This window comes from Condylura cristata, unplaced genomic scaffold (genome assembly GCF_000260355.1).
Source record: "Condylura cristata isolate star-nosed mole 26May11 unplaced genomic scaffold, ConCri1.0 scaffold00024, whole genome shotgun sequence".
Taxonomy (NCBI): Eukaryota; Metazoa; Chordata; class Mammalia; order Eulipotyphla; family Talpidae; genus Condylura; species Condylura cristata.
In genome coordinates this window covers 25572101-25599508 of record NW_004567125.1, presented here as the reverse complement: position 1 = coordinate 25599508, position 27408 = coordinate 25572101, and the positions used below count along the sequence as shown (strand labels likewise).

The 27408-nt window shown below is 44.5% G+C and overlaps 2 protein-coding genes across 2 annotated transcripts in view; one reads left to right on the top strand and one right to left on the bottom strand.

The window, feature by feature from the left end:
• The window catches only part of NMNAT2 (nicotinamide nucleotide adenylyltransferase 2), a 151364-nt gene extending 140225 nt beyond the window's left edge, over window positions 1-11139 (top strand). Inside the window, exons 9-11 of the mRNA XM_004688553.2 lie at window positions 9739-9840; window positions 9957-10024; window positions 10840-11139. Of these exons, the coding sequence (XP_004688610.1) occupies window positions 9739-9840; window positions 9957-10024; window positions 10840-10942 (273 nt within the window). The 3' untranslated portion in view covers window positions 10943-11139. The remainder of the gene's footprint in view (window positions 1-9738; window positions 9841-9956; window positions 10025-10839) is intronic.
• Window positions 11140-19417: 8278 nt separating this feature from the next.
• LAMC2 (laminin, gamma 2) overlaps window positions 19418-27408 on the bottom strand; it is a 57032-nt gene continuing 49041 nt past the window's right edge. The window contains exons 17-23 of the mRNA XM_004688552.2: window positions 26685-26829; window positions 25881-26030; window positions 25265-25379; window positions 23898-24097; window positions 22130-22288; window positions 21938-22037; window positions 19418-19685 (exon numbers count right to left, since the gene is read on the bottom strand). Of these exons, the coding sequence (XP_004688609.1) occupies window positions 19432-19685; window positions 21938-22037; window positions 22130-22288; window positions 23898-24097; window positions 25265-25379; window positions 25881-26030; window positions 26685-26829 (1123 nt within the window). The 3' untranslated portion in view covers window positions 19418-19431. The remainder of the gene's footprint in view (window positions 19686-21937; window positions 22038-22129; window positions 22289-23897; window positions 24098-25264; window positions 25380-25880; window positions 26031-26684; window positions 26830-27408) is intronic.

Sequence of the window (27408 nt, the reverse complement as noted above, 5' to 3'; positions counted from 1 at the left end):
GTTCAACTTCTGAATCCTGAACTCAGAATGATCCTCCAGAGGATGCTACCAGCAAGGCTTGCCTGGGGAAGTCCATGTAAATTGGATCCTGTCCCTAATAGAAGTCAAACCATGGTTTCAAAGACTCTCATGACTTCTCTTTGCCATGGGAAAGAAACCCCTATCTTTCTCCTGGCTTGATCCTGTCTGCTTTTCCTAGGCTCTGTGCACCATTTCCAGTTGATTTCTTGTTTTGAACCATTGTTCCTACTTCAGGGTCTTGGCGCTAGCTGTGACCTCATTGGAATGTTCTCCCTCAGATGTCCCTATGCCTGGCCCCTTCATTTAGTTTTCACCATAAAGGTCGACTGGCTTTATAATTCAGTATTGTGCTTAGTACTACCTGATATTTTCTTATTTGTGTATTTATTTCCTTAAGATTGCTCCCTATCAGAAGGTGAGTTCAGTGAGTACAAGGAACTGGCCTGTCTTACTCGGCAAGTTGAACCAGGACAGTTCCTGGTTCACCATGTTCGTGCAATAAAAGTTTACTGAAGGAAAGAACCAAAGCATGCCTGAGAACAACTTGATGGAAGGAGTCCAGCCCATCAGGTAGTGGACCTCTGTTGGGACTCAGGGCAAGTTTCCCGCCCCCTTCTGGGTTCTTCTGTGGTTAGACGGATGAACAAATTAATATCAGACAGATTAGTAGGAGAAAAGGTCGAAACTTAATAACATATGAATGGGGAATTTACATAGTTGTAAATTCTAAAAAATAATGGAGTGGGTCAGGGATAGTTATCTTGCATTTAGGGATTTTGGACCATCAAGGTTGGGAGACTATACATGACAAAAGACAAGGATGGCTGCATCCTAACTTTAAGGGTGAAAATGAAATTCTTAGCAGGACACGTTTACTGACAAATCTACCACTGGATGAGATAGCCACCCCTCCTTAACTCCCCGAGGACCACATTTTTCTAGGTCATTTTCTACTCTAGAGGGAGTAGTGATGATTTTCTGATTAGGAAAAAGGGCAAGTTGAGGATCTAATGATCTTTGACTGAGAAGTATGAAGGATTCAAACAAGGACAGAAGCTTTTCCTCAGTCTGAAGGGATTTCACTGCTCTTAGGTCAGAACTCTGCCAGACACCAGAGCAGCATGTCTTGAAGTCACCAGGTCTGTCTTGGGCACTTTTGCCTCCATTACGAGATGGAGCTCAAACTCGCCAGTTACACATGGGCTATTACCCACTCTAGGATATTAGCCACCAAACAGAACCTGCCCTTATCTTCCACAGCAATAGATACTGTTGAAATAACTAATCGTTGGTTGAATATCTCTCTCCCACTAGATAGTGACTGCCCCAAGAGCTGAAGCCAAATCTGTCTTGCTCATGCTTCTGTCCTCAGTGTCCAGGAAGTTGCTAGGCTTAACCTGGGAAGCACCCTTGGTTCCAAAGCATTCATGAAATTTCAGCAGGGTAGGTCTTGAAATTCAGCCTCCTTGAAGGTTGATCATCACTCCACATTCTTTCCAATAGATTTGCCACTGGGATCATTGAGTGTTCTTTCTCTCAAAGCCAAATTACTTCCTGCCTCGCCTTGTCTCATATCCTTCCCTTAGCTTCCCCAGATTTGGGGAAACAGACTGTGTCTCCTCCCACTTCCTTTCTGCATCCCAGCCCTGCCTCCCCTGAAGAACCTCTCATCAGAAGATGAAAAGATAGAATCAAAGTAGTGCCTGTAAGCAGGAAGTTGAAGGAGGAAGAATGACATAGATTCCTCCCCTAAGACATGACCTAAGCCAGAGCTAAAGTGAAGGGTATATAGGGGAAGGAGTGTGGCAGGGGGTGGGGGATGGAGGGTTGGGGGGGAAACCATAGCACCCTGCCGCTGCTCACTGAGATGTGTCAGAACCAGGTAAAACTGGCCACCAATGAGAAGGGGACTTGCCAATCAGAACAGCTCTGCTGCGCTGACCACTGTACCTCCCCATGCCCAAGGAGCAGCTTCAGTGAGCTGTGAAGGCTTCAGAGGTGTCAAAGCCCTGGTGCTGGAACAGAGTTCTTTCCTAGGGGTATGGCCTTGCTTCTGCAGCTCTATGCGCAGGGAGTGCCAGAGCTGCCTCTGTTTCCTGGAGTCAGATGGGGCACTAGCTACCCTTCCCCAGGCCAGAGGGAAAGGTCCTGTTTCCCCTCGAGTCCCCAGAGTTGCTTGTTTCATGGGTGTCTCATTTTTTATTCTTATTCTCATTTTGGTGTTACATTTGCTCTACTATATGCGTCCATGTCCACTCACCCTTTAACAAGCCACCTGTGCCAACATGTGCTCTGACTCTCTCCTCTCCTCTCCCTCCCCCATTCCTTCTGATCACCATCAAGTTCTTTCACAAGTCCAAGATTTATTCCTGCTTTCTTTTGCCTAGGTATGTTTTCTTATATGTTATCATTTATATTCCATAGATGAATGATACTGAATGATTAGTCATTTTTTGACAAATCTCAATTAACATAGTCACTTCTTGCTTTATCTGTTTTGTCCCAAAAGCCACTGTTACATCCTTTTCACAGCTGTGTAGTATTACTTTTTTTTTTTTTAATCCATTAGTTTATTGAAGGACACTTAGCTTGGTTCCATTACTTGGACATTGTGGTCAGTGCTGTATGGACATAAGCATATATAAATCTTTTTGTATGTTTTCATAAATTTAGGATAAATACCTAATAGAGGCATTGCTGGATCAGATGAAATGCCCATTTTTATTTTCTTAAGAAATATCCATATCACTTTCCAAAGAAGCTGCACCAACTTGCATTCCCACTAGCAGTGGATAAGAGTTTCTTTTCACCACATCCTCACCAACATTTATTGTTTCCATTCTTTTTGATATGGGCCATTCTCACAGTGTGAGGTGATATCTTTTGTGGTTTTGATTTACATTTCCCTGCTAATAAGTGGCTTTGAAAATTTTTTCCCTGTGTCTGTAGTTGTCTGAATTTCTTGTTTAGAAAAGTGTCTCTTGGGGTCTTCTGCCCATTTTGTTTTACTAGGTTGTCTGTTTTTGTTTTATTTCCTGTTAGTTTATATAAGAACTTTGTATATTTTGGAAATTAGCCCCTTGTCAGATGTGTGGTGCAAAAATATTTTCTTTCTCATTCCATAGTTTTCTTTTCTGTTTTTGTGATGGTTTTCTTTGAGTTATAAAAGCTTGATGTAAAATTGTAGCAGGGCAACCCTGATGTGAAACAGGGTGCCTGACTGTGGGTCTTCATCCGTATGCTTAAAAGGGATTTATAATCAGACTCAACTGCAGGTACACAAAAAGGTAATACAGGGTTTATTTATAAAGGGGAAATGAACATACAAAAATACCTTGGGGAGAAAGAAAGGGAGATAAATTGGTGGATGTGTCCTGCCAGTTCCACTGAGCTGGGACCCCAATAGCATGCTGAAAGCTGGCAAAAAACCAAGGCCCCCAAGGCCCACATGTTTGGTTATCTACCAAGTTGGCTGCTCAACTCCACCCTCAGTTCCTAGCAAGCTTCCTTTCACTGGTGAAGACATTATGGGATTTGTAGTCCTTGGTGTCTTGAATCTCTTCTGTCTGGGGTGGGGGTGGGTTCATAACACCTACTTGTGGAGTTTGTTCAGGACAGCCTTTCCCCTCAGCAGTCCCACTTGGTTATTTTTGTGTTTGTTTCTCTTGCTATGGGGGTTGAGTCACCAAGTCCATCTTTGTAGTAGATGCCTTGTGGTGTGTCCCCTCATTTTTCTTTCAAGTATTTTTTTTAAAGATTTATTTACGTATGCATACAGAACTGGGGTACAGGCTAGAGGTGCAGGGGCCGGTAGAGGATTCACCAGAGACAGAGTGGGGAGCAGAACAGGCAGACTGATGAAGTACACTGCTGAGGGGAGCAGCAGGTAGGTCAGGAGAGGTCTGCTGCACCATGTGGTCACCTCTGCAGCGAGATCGAATGCATATTGAAGTGGCTTTAGCTTCTTAGTGTTCTGATTTAACCCGCTCCGCCTCTAGGAAAGGCCTCTTTCAAGCAGTTTATGGTTTTGGTTCTTATATCCCAATCTTTAGGCCACTTGGAATTAATTTTGGGTGTCTTATTTTGACCTCATCCCAAACAAAACTAGTGTATTAGCAGCTTAGGCAATCGCCCCTGGAATTGAAAGCACGAATCTCCTAAATACGGTGGGTGATCATCACAAGGATGAGGCGCTGTGGAGAAGGAGACTCCAGCCCATTGTAGCCATGGGGGGGGGGGGCTGGAGGTTTTGTTGTCATTGTTGTCAAAGATCCACTCTGATTCTCTTGACCAATCAGATCAAGTGTGGGAACCAGTGGAAGTAAGATCTCTTTGTCCTTCGTAGGGACCTGTGAGTCCTCCTTTAATGTCACATCTTTGGGTCTACAGGGCTCCCACTAGCCATGAGACTTCCATGCAGTTTCAGAGACAGCTAATACGCTGATGACAACTGCCCCAAGAAGGATCTGTAGGAGTGTGCTGAAACAACAGCAACTGTTGCGCACCAGTGACATGCCAGGTTCTTTTCACATGGGATCTTAGCAGTGAACACACAAAATCCCTGCCCTTGTGGAGTTTACCTTTATAGGTAAAGACACCAAAAAAAGACAGTACACAAGGTGTTAGATGGACGGAAATGCTAGGAGGGAACATGAAACACAGATGAGGGCAGGACTGGGAGAATGGGGGGTGTAGGGCAATCGGTGACATATTTCAAAATGAACACAAGTTGGAATGTTGTGTGGCCAGAAAAGGTCTCACCAAGTTGTTGGCAGGGACATATTCCCTCCGGAACCCTTGGGATAATTTATTTCCATGACTTTTGCAGCTTTGAGAACTGCATTTGTTGCATTCCAGGTCTCCTTCTTTCACCTTGGAAGCCATCTTCACATCTGTCTCTGCTCCATCTTCTTTCTTCTGTGTTAAACTTCCTCTTCCTTTTTTTTTAAAGGTTTATTTATCTCTGCATGTAAGAATAAGGGTACATACCAGAGGTGCAGGGGTGGTGAGAGGATTCACCAGAGACAGAGTAGGGAGCAGAACAGGCAGATCGACTGAAATACACTATTGAGGGGAGCAGTGGGTCAGACAGGAGAGGTCCTGTCTCCTCAATCCATGAGGAAAATCTCAAGATCCTCAGTTTAATCACATTTGTAAAGTCTGTTTTGCACCTGAATTGCATTCATGGCTCAAGGAGTTAGGACTTGGATATCTTTGGGGACCATTACTGAACCCATCAAAAGAGGTATGGAGCAGGATAGAAGTAATGGAAATGGTAACAAATAAGCAGATTTTTTTGGATTTCTTTTGGAAAGCTGCGTCAGTGGGATAATTTAGAGATTGAATATGAAATCGAGGAATGAAAGAAGATGCAAAGGCTTTGGCCTGAGCAATTGCAAAGGAGAGTTTCCACTAATTGAAAATAAACAGTATAGGCAAAGCATCTGGACTGGGGGAATTCTCCCCCATTCCCACCCCAGCCCCCATTTATTTGGTCAGTTGGTTGGCTTGTTAATCCAGAGGGCTTAGGGACTCAGGAGTGTGTTATTTTTGAGATGCCCTAGAATCAAGGAAACACATTTGAAAAAATAGCTGGCTGTATGGACCCAAAGTTCAGGAGAAACAGCTACACTGGAGGGACTTATCTATGAATTTTCAGTTTGTCTTTAAAAGTTTGACATTGAATGAAATGGCATAAGGGTGTGAGTGTGATGAGAAAAGAAAAGAAGTCCAAGGACTGAAGCCTGGACACTGTGATCATCCAGGTCAGGGAGGGGAGAAGCTACCAGCACAAGGGAGCAGAAAGGTCCCAGAGAGAGCAACTGGGAGGAAGGAGGATATCCAGAAGGTGGTGTCCACCCAGGGTGCTGGGAGGGCAGGAGGCAGGGGCAGAAGAGCCGTGGAAGGGCAGCTAAGCCCGGGAGGGAGATGGGATGAGGCCACCCCGGCAGAGGAGCCACTGGGTGTGGAAATCTGTGCATCTTGTTCCAGACAGCCAGTCTCCCTCACACCATCTGTGGTTCCCAGGAGACAAGTGTATCACCTGTTTCTAGAAAAGCAAAATACCTCAAGCAGGAAGCTCTCCCCCTGCTCACCACCTGAGCAGCCTGTGTTAACTGATTGGGTGCTCAGAGCATTTGTTCCTGACAGAAATCAGCAGCTGTGCTGATATTACCCACAGGGCGACTCCCCTTGAGGCCTAGCTGACATTCTGAGCCACTGTTTTCATACTTTCAACTAGAAGGCTCATGCTAAATAGCTCCATTACTTCACACATCATATGTGGAACATCCATCACGTTCTCAGAGTCAAACTGAGTGCAGCGTCTTCATTATGCAACCCACACCTCACAGCTAGAAACATCTGCAAGGCAGGCCGTTGAGGATCCTCTGAGCTACCAACTTAGACATTCCCTCTCTTTCTTTCCCTTCACCTTCCACCTCCTCTCCCCTTCCACCTCCCCTTTTCATTTCTTTCTCTCTCCCTCCCCCCTTGCCAAATCCTCTGGAGTTTTTTGTTTGGTTGGTTGTTTGTTTTTTAAGATTATTTATGCATAAAAGAACTGGGGTACAGGCCAGAGGTGCAGGGGCAGTGAGAAGATTCACCAAAGACAGAGTAGGGAGCAGAACAGGCAAAAATACACTGCTGAAGGGAGCAGTGGGCAGGACAAGAGAGGTCTGCTGTGTCACGTGGGTCAGCTCCCTGGCTGGGGGTGGAACTCACACTGGGATCTCTTCATAGTGCTGTGTTTTAACCCTTTACCCCTTTGTGCTACCAGGGAGTGCCTTGCCCCTGGAGATTTAATCAGTACTTAGACCATGGGTTCTCCAGGTTGCTGCATATTAGAATCAGCTGAAGAATTTTCCTAACTGCTTAACCTGAAATTCTGATTTAATTGGTCCCGGGTGTGAACTGGGCTTTGGGAGTTTGAAAAGCCCCTCGGGATTCTAACGTGCAGCCAAGTCTGAGAACAACGGCATCTCTGTGCGATATTCTAAACTGTGGTAGGAGGAACCCTACCCAGCTACCTGCTCTGAGTCTCCCTCACATTCCGGGCTTGTAGGACAAAGTCTGGTGTGCCAGATCTGAATCCCTCCACCGATGCCCCCTCAGCTGCAGGACACAACTGTTCTATATGTCCCACGTGGTGTGGTCCTGTGGCGACTCTGGGGCCCTACACCTATTTTTTTTTTTTTACAAAAGTTTATTTTTACATCATTTTGTACATTTTTTTCCCATCTCAATTGTAATCCCCGCGGGTTTCCCATCACCAAGTCACCCGTGTGCCATCACCATAATCCTGTGCATTTCACTCCCCATCCCCCCGTTTTTGATCCCATTTCCCACTCCACCCCCACAAATGTCTCTGGTATATGGTTGTTTATTATTTTTGTTATTTTCTCACCTGGTCCAGTATACTCCTGCTATGGGTGAAACCATCCGGTATTTTTCTTTCTCTTTCTGGCTTATCTCACTAAGCATGATCTTTTCCAGCTCCATCCAAGTTGCTGCAAAAGACATGTGTTTCTCTTTTTTTGGTTGCTGAGTAATATTCCATTGTGTATATGTACCACATCCTTTTTATCCAGCCATCTACTTTTGGACATTTGGGCTGCTGTCATGTTTTTCCAATTGTAAATAAAGCAGCAATAAACATGGGGGTGCAGGTATCTTTTTCAATCAGTGTTTTTGTGTCTTTTGGGTAGATACCTAGGAGTGGGATTGCTGGGTCATAGGGAAGCTCCATGTTTAGCAGTTTGAGGAACCTCCAAACAGTTTTCCATAGTGGTTGTACTAGTTTGCATTCCCACCAGGGCCCTACACCTAGCTTTTAACTTCTCTCCACAAGCTCCCTGCTAGCACACCACCAGTCAGCCTTTTTCTTTGGTGACATGGGCGTTCCAGTGGCAGCTCTGGCTCCAGTTGTAAGCGATGGGAGAAGTAGGGTAAAGGTGCATGGAAACACCCCAGGGCACTTGCGCACAGCCTGTGCATGCACACACATGCCACCAGAGAGCTGGTTCCAACAGGGGACGTTCTACCAGTACAGAAATCCCCATGGAGACGGGGACTGCCCCAGTGTGCTCCATAATGTCTGTTTTTGTAGCAACTGTTCAGAGAATTAGGGGGAACCCTAGGTGCCTTGCCCCAAAGCAGGTCTTGCTCAATAAATTATACTGCGTAGAAGCAACTTGCCTCCCCCGCCCTTCGCTCCCCATCTGGGCTCCTTAATTGGTAAGATCTAAACAGTACTATGCCCAGGCTAGATCCAAGTCTATTAAATGCCATAACTCTCAGGCTCTTTGAAAATAAAAGCTGGCACGAATTTCCAGATAACAACGTGGGTAATGTGTCTCAAGAGCTTGAAATATGTCCAATTTATATCCTTTCCTCCAATTATTTTACTTCCTATCTGAAGGAACTAACTGATCAGAGATGTGGAAAAGATTTATGCAGAAAGATCTTTAACAAAGTGGTATGTAGGCTATCAAAAAAAAAACTCAGAAGGACCTCTTCACTTTCTGTAATATCGGATTGTGTTAATCTATCATGGTAATCATTGAAAACAAAGTACGAGAACTCTTAAAAATATGTATTTGGATAATTTTTTTAAAAAGATTTATTTATTTGTGCATACAGAACTGGGGTACAGGCCAGAGGCTCAGGGGCGGTGAGAGGCTTCACCATAGACAGAGTGGGGAGCAGAACAGGCAGATCGATGAAGTACACTGCTGAGGGGAGCAGTGGGTGGGTCAGGAGAGGTCTGCTGCACCATGTGGTCACCTCCAGGGCAGGCAGGATTCGAACTCATGCAGAAGCGGCTTTAGAGTCTCAGTGTTGTGCTTTAACCCGCTGCGCCACCAGGGAGGGCCTCGGATAATTTTAATATAAGAAAATGCTCACAATATAGTGCTGGACTTTTAAAAGTGACGGTAAAAAAAGGTGATGGTTCCCATTTTTTTTGCGGAGAGGAAAACTCTGAGCAGAAATAACAATAGCGCGTCTGCGTGGATTGTGTGCTTGTGATTGGTTTCTATTTTATCCCCCTAGGATTCCAAAGTTTCCATTGGGTCTATCATTAGGAGAAAAAATTAAAATTGTTTCTTTGAATAAAGAGACAATTTCATGTCTCATAGGACTGTCTCTCAGAGGCAGACTTCAGATGTGGCTCTTAATAATCCTCCCATGGTGCTCAAGCCCCACAGTGCGCTGTAAGTTCTGCCTTGCTCAGCACTGCCTTTCGGTCCCGCAGCAGCTTGCCAGGGAACCACCCCACCACCTCCCTCTGCTGCCCACCTGGGGGCTGGGGTGTGCTTTCAGGCCAGTGGGTTCCGTCCCACCCAGCTAAGGATTGTGTGTCACTCTGGTTACTCTTCAGCATTATGACTTCACCAGGAGCCTGGGAGTTAGCGAGCTCTTGCCTGAACATGCAGGAGTCCATATGCTCATGCAGTTTAGAGGTATTTATTAAGTGTCTTCTGTGTGCCAGGCAAAGTTCCCACTCATCACTCTCACGCTGGTACTTGCGGGTTGTTACTTGAACAGGTTGACTGATGGGGTGAAAAGGCACACTTGGGACTGAACTCGGGGTTACACATGGGCGATACCTCCACCCTGCTAAGCAGTGGCTCAGTAGAGGCTGGAGTCATAGCCTCACCCATGGGCACACTCCTGCCCTCTATCTGTCTCTCCCTCATCCTCTCTCTGTTTCTTTAGATGGAGGTGATCGTGGGGGACTTCGGGATTGTGGTGGTGCCCCGGGATGCAGCCGATACAGACCGAATCATGAATCACTCCTCCATACTCCGTAAATACAAGGTAGGTCCTCCCTCTCTCTTCTGTGAGCTGCCCCTTGTGGGGGGGATTGCTGGAGTACTGAGGAAGCAGAAGACAGTGTGAGAGGCTGGCAACCACTCTTTCTGCTCTGTCCCTAGAACAACATCATGGTGGTGAAGGATGACATCAACCATCCCATGTCTGTTGTCAGCTCAACCAAGAGCAGGTATGTTAGACAAATGGCTAGAGACACTGACCACAACAGCTTCCAAGTTGCCATACAACTTTCCTCAGTCAAAACTGCCCTTAGAGTAAGTCCATGGCAAGGACCCTTGTCTTTTGGAAGGCCACCAAATGTGCACTCGTCACTCTCCTTTCACCCCACAGGCTCAGCCGCAGTCACATGGCCGTATCTGTTTCCGGGGTCTAAACTCTACTTCTAGAAAGCAGACTTTATGGTTTGGCCGCCATGTTGCCACCTAAACTCAGGAATTTCTATGACTAAACCAGAAGAGAAAGGGTACTAACAGGTTGTCAAAAGTCATGTCATATTTTTTCTGTTTTTCTTTCCTTGTCGTGGCTCCTACTGGGAAGGAAAGGGGGAAGAACCCCAGTGGCATTGTGGGTTCATTCTCATGAAAGTAGGTTGCAGAGAAGAACAATAGGGTGGAAGAAGAAGAGATAACACATTTGAATGGCCACCCTGTGCTTGATGCCATTCTGAGTGCTTTGCATAACTCATTTAATCCTTCACTGACTGACTGAGCTAGGCCCAAACAGTGCCCTAATTTTACAGAGAAAACTGAAGAACAGATGGGCTTAAATAACTTGCCCAATGGCCATCCCCCATCCTGCCAGGGATGAAGCAGCATCAGCAGGATGGGGGAGGAGATGTTTCCTAATAGGGATACTTTTATTTGACCAAAGCCAGGGCTGGTCATGGATTGTAAGATAAACTTCTCCCTGGAGAATGGGCAGGGGAACATTCCTGCCTTGCTTCCAGGAAGGATGTCCATCTGATTGCCATCTCTTCTTGTCCAGGCTGGCCCTGCAGCATGGGGACGGTCATGTGGTGGACTACCTGTCCCAGCCTGTCATCGACTACATTCTCAAGAGCCAGCTGTACATCAACGCCTCGGGCTAGCGACCACACAGCCCCCACGCTCCACTCTCCCCATGTCCTCTGCCAACACACTGGCCCCTCCAGTCTGTCAGTCCCCCTGTTTCTCTCCTGCCTCGCTGTTTCTCCATCTCGTCATCTTGACTGTCACCCCACTCGCTGACTCAACCCCCCACAGTGTGGGGACCTGCAGAAACCACACATACCCAATTTCGCAGTCATCTTTGGACAAACTTTCCTCTAGTCTCTGGGTTGGGGGTGGGTGAGGGAACAGGGTGGGAGTTGGGGGAAGAGCAGTCCTTGAAGATGTGCCGGCGTCCGTCTCCCAGCATGCTCTAGAGAGCAGCTCTGGTGCCCATCCTCCCAGCATGCTCTGGGGAGGCGGCTCTGGCTCTCGCCTTCCCAGCATGCCCTTTACCACAAAGGGCTACTTTTCTTTCTTTTCTCGCCTTTTCTTTCTCTCTTTTAATTTAAAAAAAAAAATATGGTGTTGATCACTCTTCATAGAACTTGGATGAAATTAGTGTCCATGGTTCTTTATGTATGTCTTCTTGATGCATTCCTGTGGTATCATGTCCTTTAGGTAGGAGAGCGAAGCCAGCCTCAGCACCCAATAAGTGTGTGGAGTCTGCCACCAAGTAAAGAAGGCTCAGCACCCGCACTCTCCCAAGGGTCACACACACAGAGCAGCGGTAGGGCTCAGGGGTGAAATTTCCATATTCTGAAGACTGTCTGGGAATAGTAAGGTTTCTTAGAAGGATTTGTTTCCTCAACTTCAGAAGCCCATTTTCCAGAGGCTGTGAGCCTTTGATCATAGACTGTCGCTCTTCATTCCTCCTGGGACTGTGACTGGTGGCAGAGAGAGGCTTTCCTGACAGCCCAGGAATTTCCAAGGAACCTTCAGATCGCCATGGAAACCCTTGGAGGCTGTACTTAGTCACATTCCGGCCTCTGAGAAGAATCACATAGACAAAGCCAAATCCTAATAACGTAGTCATTTCTTAAATAAAACATGTTAGGAATTCACTCAACCCTAGAGATCTTTGCTAATTGGAATTATTTATTGCACATTTGGCCTGGAACCATCTCTTTCATAATGTTAACACAGGATGACCTAGGAAAAATAATTTGTTGCCCTGATGGTAATTGACAATTTTCACCCACCCTAGCAGTCAGTTCCCTCTTAGCTTTTTGTCTGAAGCTGGTCATGTCTCCTGCTGAGCCCAGCAGCTGGTCATTGCCTGTGAAAATCTACCTGGCAGCAACAACACAAGACAGAGATCTTGGGGTAAGGGAGGTCATGAGCACCTAAACTGTCTCACCCCTTTCCTCCCTAGTTTCTTGTTTACCTCTGCTGCCCCCGGAAACAATTTTGATGGACTCTGTTCCAGTGCTTGAGGCCTCACACACCTCCTGCTTGGAGAGCCTAAAGGAAATGATTTTCTTGGGCATTGGTCTCTCCTCCAGTCTCTCTGGCTTTTGGTTAATGGTTGTCTGTAAGGAATGGCCCCTGCACCGCAGGATAATTTTGTCAAAGTCTAGTGTCAGCTCTGACCCGCAGTCATCTGGTGCCATCTGACACCAAATCACTGTTCTTCACCCTCAAATTTCACATCTGCAACATCCTTCACTGGTCTCCAGGGACAGGAACTGGGGTCAACCCAAGAACATGGTAGAGCAGTGAGCGGGTTTCTCATTCCTACTGGGTGAGGGAAATACCTCCAGGAGAGGGGAAGGAGGAGATAAGAGTTCTTGGGTCTCAGAGTTTGCCTACAGATCATGGAATCACAACTTTTAGAGATTAGTTGACCCAATATTCTCCTTTAAAAGGTGACAGAGCAGAGATCCACCACATGAAATGACTGGTCCAGGGTCACACAGCAGCGTAGAACCTAGCAAAGGATGCCATTTCCCTGATTCCTAGATAGTCATCCTCCACGGTCTCTTTCCACACACTCCCCTTGGTGCTGGCCAGGTGATATGGTTTCTACTCCTTGCAGCCTTAGGCACCTTTCTCTTACATGATGTTTGTCATTGAAGGTGTTCCCTACATATTGTATTGTGTATTCTGGCCCTGGAGGAGAATATGATGTGAGGAAGGCTCTGTTTAGGTTTCCCTTTAGAACCAAGAGATCTCAGTGTTGTTGAGGAAATCCCAGAAAATGACCCTTTGAATGCAGGGAAAGATTGCTTTGTGGGAGGCTAAGACAGACCCAGAAAGTTCTCAAAATGTCATTATTGCTGGAGAGAGGAAGACAGAAGAGACTTTGTTTAGGCAGAGCAGTCATAAGTCAGGAAATGAAATAAAGGGAAACAGGGAGCCAGTTCTCCTGGGGGAAACACGGCCTTTTCAGAAATATGGAGTTCATAGAGTATCTGAGTGTCCACATGAGTAGAGCCAATAGAACTCCTGGTCTTTCTTTGGCCCTCGGGTGTGCTCTCTTATTTTGCTGGACTCTATTCTTCCACGTGAAAAGGAAATGGCCTGGCCCTGTGTACTGTGTGAGGTGAGAGGATGTAGGGGAGGACAGTGAGGAAGGACACTAAAAGCAAAAGAACAATAGAGATAGGTTTTATAGGAATGAAATGGGACAACCCAATCTTGGCAGGTCACTGGGATCACGATACAATGGTTTTTCTTCAATAAAAGAAAGAGTGAATTCCCTTTTGGATAGAATGGCTCACTTCCTCCCCTTCCCCACATTTTTTCATTTGCTCGGGGAACTAGTCAAAGCCCTTCACTTAGCCAGGCCTGCACATTGCAGTGGTGGCCCAGCCAAGACCAACACCAGGAAGATGATTCAGAGTATGAAGGCGTGCCCCAAATGCCAGCAGATGACCCCTAGGCTCCAACTTCACCTCTGGGACCCTGTTTCTTCTTACAAAGGACAACTCAAGGCTGGCAATGATCAGAGATCATGGAAATGGCATGGCTGGAAAGTACATGTCGAGAAGGGTCTGGAGCCTCATTTCCTGCTTACCAATAAAAAACTGCCCCTCCTGTTTTTTCTGAAAGTGGCTGATATGAGTAAGAACAGGCAAGAGGAAGTTCTTTGTGTCAATGACTCTCCACAAGGAAGGGCCCTTTGTGAAGTCTGTGCTGCTAGTGGGTACCTTGTTTGCTACCCTTCCCCCCAAGTCCAAACAGCCTCTGGAGTCTCCATGTTTTCATTTTCCTTGAATGTACATAGAAACTGGCGAGGGAAGACTAAAGTGCCTGAAACCCAGAGCTAATGTTCTAGAGATGCTATTCTTCCTGTCTCAGCTTGGTCAGCCTCCCCTCCCTCTCCCCCCACCCCCCATCCAATGTTCTCTAGTCTCATGCTCCAGCTTCTCAGAAAGAATCAAAGAACTTGCTATTCTAACTAAGCAAAAAGTGAGACTCAATAAACAAAAGGCAGAGAATCAGAGGGAGGAAACAATTTCTATTTTAACAATCCAAATCTACTCTCCCAGATGGATATATACAACTTAGGGGATCAAGAGAAACAAGCATGCCATGATATCTTATCAAGAAAGTGATGTAAAAATAACTTAGTAGAATATGAAAAGCTCAGGATCCCTCCCAAGGTTACTGCAGCAAGTTTGACAAGTGAGGTAGAAAGGGTAGAAACAGGCCGATTTTGTAGCTCACATTAGGACACCTTAGGAGTAGCGTTGTGGTAATGATGATGATGATGAGTATATTCTGTCCAGTTTATCTGTCTCCACCCTCCTTAGCTGCCCAGTAAACTCACCTTTTCACGTGGTTTCCTTGTCGTGCAAGTTCGGAGTGTCCTGTCGACAGATTCCAGTTGGTCGGGAATGAGTTACACTCTCCCTCCTCCTTTGTAATCTAGGTCCAGGGCCCAGAACTCAGCCTGATCCAGGTGGTCTCAAGGATTGGCATGGGGAGGAGGGAAGCTTTTTTAAATCACTTTTTAGTCACTGACTCTGCCATTTTAAGTGTAAAATTTGCTTTATGGAAATCAGTTCATTAATAAAAAATTAAAGTTGCAACACCATTTCACAGTGAAATATTTTGAGTAAAATTCTATTGCTAGAGTCATCATGCACCAAAGTTTTATCAGCAAAATGTTTCAATTATGTTAATAAATAAGACATGCTACGAGAGTCTTTTATCTTGGTCTAGAATCTTCTCTGTCAATTGTAGAATCAATTATTTTTCAGAGTCTTACTTGATAGACAACAGTTGTAAAAATATTCTTAGAGAGTATTTTCTATGGTTCTGTTGATGCCACATTTATAGTATAAAATTAGCCACAGCCAAGCTCAAGGATCATAAGCAGGAAAGAACAATTAGCAAATTTATGAGTTGTGCCTAAGCTTTTTCAATTAAAAATATTCAAATCTGGGCCTTCCTCGTGGCCTAGGTATTAAGTCTCAGCATTATCACTACAATGGTCTGATTAGATCCTGGCCAGGGAGTTGACCCACATATGGCACAGCAGACCTCTCCCGTCTCACCTGCTGCTCCCTTCAGCAGTGTATTTCAGTAGATCTCCCTGTTCTGCTCCTGCTCTGCCTATGGTGAATCCTCACACCCTTCTCCTGGTACCTCCTGCCTTAACCCTAGATCTTCTGTGCAAAAAGTAAAACCAAATCAAATCTAGTTCCTACCTAATCTGCAGAGTTTGGTATTGGATAGCTTTGGCTTCTTAGTGAAGCTAGTCCTCTGTGAAGTTAAAATACATCTATGAAAATTTTAAACTTAATAATTGACTTTATGGCATGACCAATCTTAAGACAGAAGTTGTTAAACTACAGTTTGTTTAGGCAATGTAAACAAGCAAAAAATGAATAGTTTGATAATTGTCTAGTCCTGCTGTGACTACTTGTTCTTATTTCATTTTTAGCTGTGATATATAGAGTGGATTGGTTTAGATCTAAGTGGTGTTTGTTGCTAGCAGCTATCAATTATGATTCAGAAGGTGAAATAGAAATTCCTCATCAGACCAGCTCAGTTAAGACTTAGTTACTTTTAGATTAGTTGTAGGTTTTTTTTTTTTTTAATCATTTGGTTCATAGTCTTTTGTTTTTGCTTTGAGAAGAGCGAGTTTTCCATGTATGCCACCATGTGGGTTTGGTGGCATACCATGATGCTTGATCTGTCCTATAAATTGATGACTTGTATTTATGTTGCCTGGTTTGGTCACAGACCTAACTACTTTCTTCCTTTGTCCTTAGTGTTCATAATGATGAAAACTTGTTTAAAACTGGGTATAAACACTGGTTTAATTTGCTATCTTATACTAATGTATACAGTATACATACTAAATATAAGTCATCAATGTACATACACCCATAAATAAGCTTCAGATCTTGGAATTTCCATGTTGCCAGTAGTATAAAGAAATCCTGAAGAAATTCTAATCTGTGCTTTCCAGGAGGTAAAGTGGAGCTGCAGCAAGAATCCCTAACATTCCCATGGTCATGAGAACCACTAAAAGGAGACATGATAAACATGTTCCTAGTCCTTGAGACTTGCTCAAAACATTGGACTTCACTGAGTATGTTTTTGCCCTTTTTTTCCAGTCTCCCAAGAGTGCTAGTAAGAAACCACATCCTGGGATAAGATGAGAAATGCATCTGTTCAGTACTGACAACTCTGGGCAGTTTCATTTCTGCCCTGTCTCTAAACAGAAATCCCTGTGAGTCAAAGTAGTTAACTATGTCTATTAGCTTCCCAAAGACACCATTCATCCGAAAATTCAGACAGAACGATAAGAACATTTTGATACAAATTTTAAGTGCTGGTGAAATAGCAGAGAGATCGCTCCCTTCACTTGACAAGAGCCTAGGCCAGCTATCTTTATAAAGGGCCATGCCTCATCTCTCCTTAGGGATGTGATGTCAAGACCTCAGACATGAGGGAATCATTTCTATGCCTTGGGAGTCACATGAGTCATTTTCCATTCCCCACATCTACTCAGAGATCAGCATCCTCTTTTTGAGGAAGGCATTCTTCTGACTTTCTTTACACTGTTTCCCACTGAGGATAATTTTATGATTGCATGTACTTTGGTTCTGAATGAATGGGGTCCCTCAGTATGTCCTTGGAAGATGTATTGCCCACTTCTATACTGGGCAGAGACAGCATCCTCACCATTCATGGTGTAGAACTGTGACCTAGAAGTAACCTCATACCAAAAGACTTCCTCCTCAAAGTCCCTTACAAGTTACATGTAGTCACTATACCGGTTCTAGACTATGGGATATAAGAGAAAATGATACGCAGCCTTTACCAGGCCTGGTCTGCCAAAACCTTTTTTGGTTCTTCCTCTTCCATGTCACTTTCCCTTCCCACCCAGTGGAGTGGAGATGATTCCCCCAAGGCAAACTTGGAAGTGATGCACTGTAAGTGGCAAAGTCTGGAATTGTTACATGGAAGATAACCCTGCCAACTTTCTCCCCATTCAGTTTATCATGGGAGCAAATAAAAAGAACAAAACAAAAACAAGTCTTATGTTGGAGTAATGCACATTCTTAGGTCTATGTAGTTTATTCAATCTAGTTAATATATAAACAGTTTCTGAGTTGTTGCTTTGAGTTGTTAATTACACTGAGTGAGAGATTTGTAGGTTGTGTGACTGAGTATATAGAACAGGATTATGAATTCACTTCACAGAAGGTAAAACTAAGTGGTCAGGCCCATCAGAAATCCGGAGGGACCAAAAGCAGAGACTTTTCCTCAGCTACTTATATAAAAGGACAATTCAACATCTTACTCTATTAAGTTTAAATTCTTTTTAAAAAATGACAATGTACCACAGATTATTGATTTTTTTTTTTTTTTTTTGGTTGTTGAAAAAAACAAAACAAAACAAAAATACTGATAGCCCCCACCCTGCATGGGCTGTTCCAGAAGTAAATCCTTCTTCATGCTTAGGAGTTGGTACCAGTTAAATATCACAAAGTGCTCTCATGGCTGAAGAGGGCAAAACAAGAGGCTCAGAATAGAAATCAAAATGCTAATTGAGATTCACTGTTCTTTCTGTGGCATTTTAATTTCCATTGCTGTGTTTCCTCCATTTTAGTGTTTAATAAATTAGAAACTGACCATCAGCATCTAGGAACTTTATTTTAAAACATGCCTGTGAAAAGCCAAGGAAATGCAGAGGTGAGGCAGCACCAAAGTCTTCTGAGCCGAGGTAGAAGCACCTCTGGTTTTTTCCAGAAATTCTCACTGGTGTTACCGTGAATCAACAGTCTGTTGCAATCACTTGTGGGAAAGGGTGGAGTGACAGCTGGAATGCACAGACGTGTGCACAGCCTGTACCATCTCAGCTTTTCCAGAACCCAACTGCCCCCATGGGAGTGTCTTGCAACATAGGTTCTGCTGAGCAAAAAGGTGGCAAACCAGGGGGGTTACCGCAATAAACACCACCAGGGATGAACAAGAGCTGTAAGTTTAAATTTCTTTCTTTTAATGTTGTTATCTTCACTAGACAATCAACTTTTTGAGGGCAAAAACTATGTCACCACTGTACCCCAGCATATGGCACACAGTAGGCACTCAATAAATATATGTTGAATGGATGGATGGATGGATGGGCAGATGAGTGGACAAATGAATGGGAGGAAGAATGGATTCTACCCAAATGTGAGTAGGGATGTTCTCTGCTATAGGGAGAGAGAATGTATGTTGTGTGTGTGAGAGAGAGTAAATGAGAGAGAGAAAGAGAAAGTGAGAGAGACACGGATACATGTAATATTGGTATTTGAATTGTGCAATTGAATTAGGACGACTAGATCTTCTAATTGTACCTCTTTCAATGTCCAGGCTATCTTTTTTTCCCTAACAGTTTGAAACCCAAAAGTAATTATGTTCCCAAGACTGATGGTTACCCATGTTCAATTAAAAATGTAGTCTCTACATTAGCAAGGCCAAGGACGTTACTCCCAGGTCCAGCAGGACTGGGAGATGCAGGCACCTTTACTCCAATGGGTCAGACTTGCAGCTTCTTGCACCTTGAAAGTAGAGAATGTGTTTACCAACAGGTTGGTAAGAGGGAGGGGCCTGGTCAACAGAAGAGTAAAAGGGACACTACGAGGCAATAGTATTTTACTGGCCACAGTAAGGCTGGACCTCACTCTGTTCTGACATTAGGAAGAATTTTATGTCTGGGCAAAGTAAAAAAAAAAAACAAAAAACTTTCCTTTGGTCACATTTCTTGTCCACACTCCAAGACTCAGTTTCTGACTTTCTGAGGCAAACATATGCTGTGCAGTTTGTTCTTCAATCCAATCTACCCTTTGGGATCCTGACCCTTGAACAGTTTGACACTCAATGCATTTGCCTCACTGCCCAGCACCAGAAAGCAAAGAGCATCACTCTGATGCAATAAGACATTTATCTGGCCAGGGTTTCAGGGATGGGATCAGCTTCCACTCACCTGAGCATGCCCCCTCATTATGTTCAATGTCCCACCCCACCCCACCCATGTGAGATGGCTTCTGAGTCCTGAGGTCTGTATCCCAAGAACCTCCACTGAGAAGTTGCCATAACTGCTTCAGTGTTGCTCAAGAACCTGGGTGTTGTAGCAGCCTGGGGGCAGGTTGTCCCTAATGTTCTCTAGATTCTTCACATCAGCCAGGATGCCATCTATGTTCGTCTCTAGCAAATGGAGGTGGTCCCTCTGCCGACGTGCTCGCTCTTCCAGCTCTGACATTAAGGGCCGCAGTTGGCTGTTGATCTGGGCTTTGGCATGGAAAAGCTTCTGTTCCAACAGGATCAGCCTGTTTTCATCCACGTTGCCAGGCTGATCTATTTTAGGGAAGGAGATAGGAGTTAACAGAAAAACTATGGTTGGATGTTGGGACACATTACGGGCCTTTCGGTTCCTTAGCTAATTCCTCTTTCCACATGCTTGGAGAAAATAGTATGCCATGCATTTGAAAGGCTTACACTAAATTGGAAGTAATCTAGAAAAAAAATCTCACTAGACTAATGACTGGGTTATTAGCAGACCAGTTCAGCCTCCAGGCAATATAGTTAAGCAATATGGAAGTTTGGATTTCTGCTTTCATGTTAGGGCCAACAGTTAGTGTTCTGGAAAATGAAGATGGAAGTCATTGGGACAGAGTACTGTCCAAGGTGTCTGCCCAACACAGCTCACCCTAGGATCAGAATCAAGTACAAAGTATGCTTTTTAAACCACCCTTGGGAAATATCTTGCTGTTATCCATTAGAAGACCTTAGAATCTGGCAGGGTCTCAGGTCTTATAGAGGCCAAGGTACGCCTTGCTATTTGAGAGATGGATTCCAGCTGTTAGTAAATGATGTAAGTCTTCATTCAGGCTTGAGACCGTGGGGATCTGGCTAGATGTAAGTCTATTTCCAATATGAAATGTACTTATATTGGTTCAGGTATGTTTTATCCATTAGTGATCTAAAATGAATGTCAGTATGAAGGGGCCCTGGTTAGATCTGTGTGGTGAGATTAAATTTAATGGGCCCTTGGTCAATTCAAACTGAAGGTCAGATTTCTTCGCATAGCTAAGCTGCAGAACAAGCACTCAACAGCGTTGGTTTATATTATACCCACAGTCATCAAACTGTTATTGTTCCATGACTCAAGAGAACAAATAGTGGAGAAACTTCAGCGGGACAAAAATGTTGATGCAGTGAGTCAGTCCTTCATCTGGGGGTGAGGCAGAACCCCAGAATTTAGAGTTTTAAGACATGCAGCAAAAGTTAACTGACCCTCGGGACAAACTCACCATGGGAGGCAGAAGGAGTTACACCCAAATAGTAGGTGTGCTGGAGACTGAGCCCACAGTTTGAATCTTGCCTCCACAATCATGCTGACATATATGTATTATGAAGCTCTCAGTGGACCTTGCTAAGAGTGAAATAATACACCACGAACACAGCCAGCATAACGCCCAACACACAGTAAACACTTAGTAGTTCCCACTCACCCTCTCATCTCCCTACACGCTCATTTTCTCTTTACAGGCCCTATTAGTTTCATTACCCGCTTACGACTACTAAACAAAGCTGCTAAAATCTCACCCAGGGACCTGTGCTTTTTATCCTTAGAGGGTATGCTACTCCTTGGGGCTCATTGTTAAAACCAACCCATTAGTAAAAACCACACAGACTATATTGGCCTCTGAGGGGACAATGATACTCCCACAGAAAAATCGGTTTTAAATTTGTCTACTAAAAAGGAGAATTAAACTCTCCCTGGATGTTGCTGGAATCTGTGAGTTAACCCCTAGTTCCATACCTGCTATAGCCCATGTTTGAAAAAACAGGCCAAATGTGGGCTGGATGTCAGTTTACTCAAAAGCCAGAATCTTAACACAAATCTGTTTTCCTTTCAGTGTGACTCTAAGGGGAGGAGGGGACCTGGTTCACGGCCACTCAGTACCATCGGCTCCATTTTATCCTAAAATTTTACAAGTTGTCTAGATTAGCTACTCAGGCATCTCAAGTTACCACAGCTGACTAAAGCAAGGGCTAAGTGTGGTCTGGGGCAGAACATACAGCAGCCTCAGAAAGTGACTCCAGATACCAGAGAGGGAGAATCTCTCCCCTCACCACTTCACTCTCTTTGAGCAGATTCTTTTGCCTCCATCCCCTACATCAACAATCGGAGTGGGCTCACTAACCTTCATGCTCTCCTTCACTCAGCCACCAGTGACCTCTCTGAAATATGTGGAGATATTACTTGTCTGCTTAAAAGGACTTTACAGGATTGAGGCCAGAATCCTTAGTGGGACTCTCAAGCCGTCCAGTCTTCTCTTTGGCTCTAAATTTCCTAATTATATCCAGTTCTTGACCAGTCGGCTGACACTTTCAAGAGCACTGCTTCCAGTGACCCACCTGAAAGCTGGCAAAATAGAGCCCAGGTAACTAGAACCTCCCTGAAATATTGAAGCCTGGAAACAAAGCAAAGGTCGAGATACCCAGTAGGGAAGCTGGGATTGCCACTCATCAGGGCTAGGTCTAGTGAGTGTTCCAGGGAAGCCCTGAAGCGTGGGGTAGACAGGTGTGGCTACTTCACGTACCTATTAGGTGTAGGATGCTGTCCAGAGCACTGAGTGTGTCTTGAATTGTTACTCCAGCACTCTTCGCTCGGGTATCAACTCTTTGGGCTTCTGTAATTACCTAAGGAAGAGGAAATATGAACCAGTCTGAGAAGCCATTTCCCACAGGGGCACATTTCAAAGGGTCTCCCCTAGAAAGTAAGGGCGACTCACTGTCTGCACCATGTCCATATCCAGGTCAAATTCCTGCTCCTTCCTTGCCAGCTCTCCTTCCACTTCCCTTACGTCGCTCTTCAGCATAGCCAGTCCCTTCTCCATGGCCAAGGCTCCATCTGCTGTCACATTGGCTTCCAAGTTCAGACTCCCTATCTCCTGGGAGAAGACAAGGAGCCAGGGACGGAAGGGGAGAGAGAGGGGTGAGGCACAAAAACAACCCAAGGACAGCTGCAGAAAAAAATACAGCTGCAGCCGGCTCCTGATGGATGGAGTAAGATGAACAAGAGAGAGAGAGTCAGTCTGGGGGACACACCCTTCCAAGCTCTGCCTCAAACAAGCTAGTTTTGGGCTATGTCTCTGGGGACTGGGAGGGTAAGGAGTGAGACTGTTTCCCTCTCAGGTCATTCTCTCACCATGGGATGAGTGCACCAGGAACCAGTCAGGAAGACTCAGGGAGAAGCAAGTTCTGGTGTTCTCTGCCCTGATTCTTTGCTGTCAGTCTGTTAACATCCCTGAGACAGCTGAGTTGGGGGTGCAGACAAATGAGCTATAAGCATTGAGCTTTGTTTTCCTTAACACAAAGTGCATTACTCTCTTTATCGATAAGCTGTTAATAAACATCAAATGGCGGGTGTCTCTGTGTAAAGAGAGGTACCCTGAAATTGGTTTCTGCTCTCAAGGGACTTCAAATGAGAAGTTGTTTTTGCAAGCCTCTAAGAATGAAGCTAATCAATCCAGATACCGAGAGTTCCCACCGGGCTTTCTAGAGTTGCATACTCCTTTTAGAAGTCATGCTTACATAAGAACTTGGATGTTCTCTTCCAACTAAAAGGCACTCCTTCTCCTGGAGCATTTAACACATGGGTTTGTAATCTGGTTATCTGTCTCTTCCCCTTACACTGAATATTCCTTGGAGAGAAGGACTGGTTTTTCTCAACTCCACATCCCCAGGACCAAGCACGGAGTGGGAGGAGAGAGAAGAATGAATAAGTAGAGCTTAGACATGGAATACAGGCATGGGCGTGGGATCTAGGAAGCCACAACTTCATCACTTTGAATTGAAACATGAATGACAGTTGTTACAGGTAGAACTTTACCCCCAGAAAGATACGCTAACCCCCAGTACCTGAGAGTGTGAGCTTATTTGGAAACAGGCATGTTGCAGAGGTAATTAGTTAAGACAAGGTCACACTGGAGTAGAGTGAGCCCCTCATCCAATATGACTAGTGTCCTGGGAGATCCCTAGGAGAAGACCCCTATGCCAAGCTACAGGCAGAGACGGGAGCTGTGGCTCTGCAAGTTAAAGAGCACCAGGGGTTGAGAGCCAGGCCAGAAGCTAGGAAAAGGCAGAGAAACATTCTCTCCTCAGTCTCAGGGGGCCGCAGCTCTGTTGACATTTTCATTTCAGATTTCTAACCTCCAGACTGTAAGAACAAATTTCTGTTTTAAACACCCCAGCCTATGGTACTTTGTGGTAGCAGCTCTAAGACTGATATAATAGAGTAAAAAACAGTCTTAGATGGTTCTCATGGTGTTGTCCAGAAAGGGAGGTGAAAATGGTGTCCGGGTGAGTTCCAGCACTGTCTCAATGACATCTCTTGAATTATTCACCAAAAGGGGTGCCCGAGTGTCTCTGGGGCTACACAGAGCAAAACAGGATTCTGAGTTATAGGGGATGAAATGGACCCCAGGTTCTCTCTCCTCATACTGCCCCCCCATGTGTTTGGGGCTGCTCCTAACAATCCACATCTAGAATTCTCTTTACCTGTTCTATCTTGCCTGTGATCTCCAGGGCCTCACTGGCTGAGTTCTTTGCCCTCTGGGCATCAGCAGTAGCACCGCCCAGGGCGGTTTCCGCTTGCTTGGTCTTGTCACTGGCATCTGCAACTTTCTGGCTGATGTAGGAGAGTCTCTTCATGGCCTCTTCAGCTTCTGCTTTTCTGCCTTCAACCTGCAGGTCAAATTCTGAAGTGAAGATAAAAAAAAAAAAAACTGCTATGAAGATGAAAAATAACTTACAAATAAAGATAAAAGGACCTGAAGGTTTCTGCTTTTTCTTTCTTTTTTTTTTTAAAGTTTTATTTATTTATTCATACAGAACTGGGGTACAGGCCAGAGATGCGGAGGGTGAGAGGATTCACCAGAGACAGAGTGGGTAGCAGAACAGGCAGATGACGAAGTACACTGCTGAGGGGAGCAGCGGGCGGGTCAGGAGAGGTCTGCCTCGCCATGTGGATCTCCTCCGGGGCAGGCGGGAATCGAACTCATGCGGAAGTGGCTTAAGCTTCTTAGTGCAGTGCTTTAACCCGCTGCGCCACCAGGGAGGGCCCGGACCTGAAGTTTTTAACAAAAATCCCAGCAGGAGACATTGAAAGGACCATAACTAGCCCTTTGCTTAGAGAAACTGACAATCAGCCTGCCAGGGGCCACTACTGTATAAGAGTTAAGACTCCAAAATGGATCAGAAGCAGGTGGAATCTTAGAAGCTCAAAGTTTCAAGCCAGAGCCTTACACGCTAAGTTGACAATGATAGTCATGAAGGCTTGGATAGAATGGGTAGAGGCACTTGTCACAAAGACAATCCCAAAACATAGAGGAACATCTTTTTTGTTTTTAGCCTAAAACTTTAACCAAATCTCTGCAAGTTATAAGCCCAAATTTCCTGGACTCTGCATGCTGTGACAAAGCTTGCTCCATCATCACCACAAAGGAAGCACATTAATTCTATATTGGAGCCAAGCAGGCTACAAAAGAAAAGGAAAAATATCTAAATAGTTGAAAACTACCAGGCTGTAAGAGCATTAGCAATCACTTCATTTGCAATCCTCCCTTTCAGGGAGGAAACTAGGATCTAAAAGGGCCATGCGACTTGCTTGTGCTCACAAAGCCAGATCAGACTGGCCATGTACCTCAGCAGACTAGAACTTGACTTTTCAGACATCGAGTTCCATTCTTTTCACTACATCAAATGTTAATGAATAGTTTTTCTTTGGCAAGATGTTTACTGAACATGTACTAATTGGTTGAACCCAATATACCTATCACTTAGAGAGTTATATGAGGATTCAAAATAAATAAAAGTCATGCTTACACCTTTAAAACACTCAAGTGACTGAACCATAAAATACACACCTCTGAGATTCTTTAAGATGTTTTCAACTTCATAAAAAGTGGCATTGCCCATACTTAGTGCTTCTTGGGCTCTACTTTTAGCAAGGTTGGCACGGGAGAGCAACTGATCTGATTTCTGTAAATAGGAAGACAGAGTAAGATCAGAGTAAATGAAACATATACCAAGGAAACATATTCCTGCCAGGATAATCACTCCAACACATTTCTCTACATGACAACAGTGTGGTGATTCATGGAATAATCTAAGTGTGCTATAACAAACCCCTCATAATCAGAGACAGAGAAAACTTTGGAACTCAAGGACACCTTCCATACAGAGAAACCTTAAACTCTAGTCCATTACCAGCGACAAGAACAGTTCTGCAAATCATGTGAAACTATAGACCTCCTGAAGATAAGTTAGTAGACAGAATTAAACCAAAATTGGACCCAGGAAGCCTGAGTCCTGTTCCAAGATTTGTGGACTGAATCATGGGTGGAAATGAGCTAATTACATCTGTGTATTCAGCAGCTTCCTCAATAAGCAGCAGTATCGTGACCTTTAAAGTTCCTCTTAGCATATTTATTCACATGGTAGGCACTCAATACATGTTTGTTAAGATTAACAAAAGGGTACCTGCTTCTCATTCTTTCCATTCTCTAAGAGCTGCTGGATTTCTTCTTCCCAGTTGCCCAGATTGCTTTGCACGCGTTTGAACTCATCCATATGCCTCGTCACCAGACTTGAGAGAGAATCGGCTTTTTGTCTGATCCTCTTCAGGTCTACCTGTAAGGTGAAGAAATGGATGAATCTGGCCTTTTGCTCACCAGTGACCGCAGCAGCCTTCTTAGTGCTTGACATCATTGTTTGAAAACAAAAACCCAGGCTCCAAGTCTAATAGGAAGAGGCAATGTTCCCTCTGAAAGTCAGTAAGCAGTTCCCTCAAGCCTCTAGCAGGTTTTATGTTTGCTGTCTTTCTTAACATGTTAGTTTTTACATAGATGGCAACAATTTTTGTGGGAATCATTGTGAGTGTGTTTAGCTGTAGGCAGAAGACAGACTAATAAATCTGGGATAGTCAAAGGATGGCAGGAACAATGCAAAACTTGTGAGAATGAAGGTCTTTAAGTGTCTTTTGAGAGATGTACTATGTTGAACTCAAACGGAAATATCAATCTTTATCTATAATAATTTCCTACAGGTTTCAACAGTCCCCAGAACTAAGGAAGAGATATAAAACTCTTATCCACTAATAGGTTTGGGATGTGAGCCAATGCCTATTCAAAGGCTAATGCTGAGATTTAAGTACAAGAGAATGGGTCAAGAGAAGGATAAGTATTCTTCCCAGTAGAAAGCAAGAAAGGTCAACATGGACACATAATGATAAGAGAACATTTATGCTCCTTCTCTGTCATCAACATATGAGTGCGATGGCCTCACCTGAAAGGACTGGTCGCTCACTCCCTGAAGCTGAGACACCGAGTTGAGGAGGTGGAGACTCTGCTGATAAGACCCATCAGCTTCAATGTCAGCCTGTGTGGCCTCCCTGGACAACTGCTGGGCCAGGGACCTAGTTTTCTCCAGTCTGCGGAGAAGCCAGGAGGAGGAGGGGCAGACTTTGAGGATTTATTCTTTTTATAAAAGCAGCTATTCCTCCCTTTATTTTAAAAATAATAATACATACATTTAAACACCTACATTTTATAAACTGTAAAAAAAAAATAAGGATATAGTTGGACTCATCGGAAGAAACAAAGGAGGTTTGTGTCAGATACAATCCTCTCAGCAATCTAAACATAAACCTTAAAGTTTATACAGATTGGGTCAGAAAATTTCAAGCCAAGTTTCCCAAGTCTTGATAATATAAATACATTATTTTTATATCCTCCATGCCATCCGATGAGATTACTCAGGTCCTCAGCCACCACAGGAGGTGACTGGATCGCCAAATATTTAAATCTCTCAGTCAAAACACAAACTTTACTTAGATGGAGCCACGTATTAACCACTCTTCTCTTCTTCCAGCTTTGACGACACCTGCTTTCAAAGTCACCCAATCTCCTGTCCCTCTGAGTATTACTATATTTTAAACAACATGGTGCCCCCCAACCTCAGTTTGCATAGTACACCAGGAGGCTACAGAGTATATTGGTCCAGGTGAGAC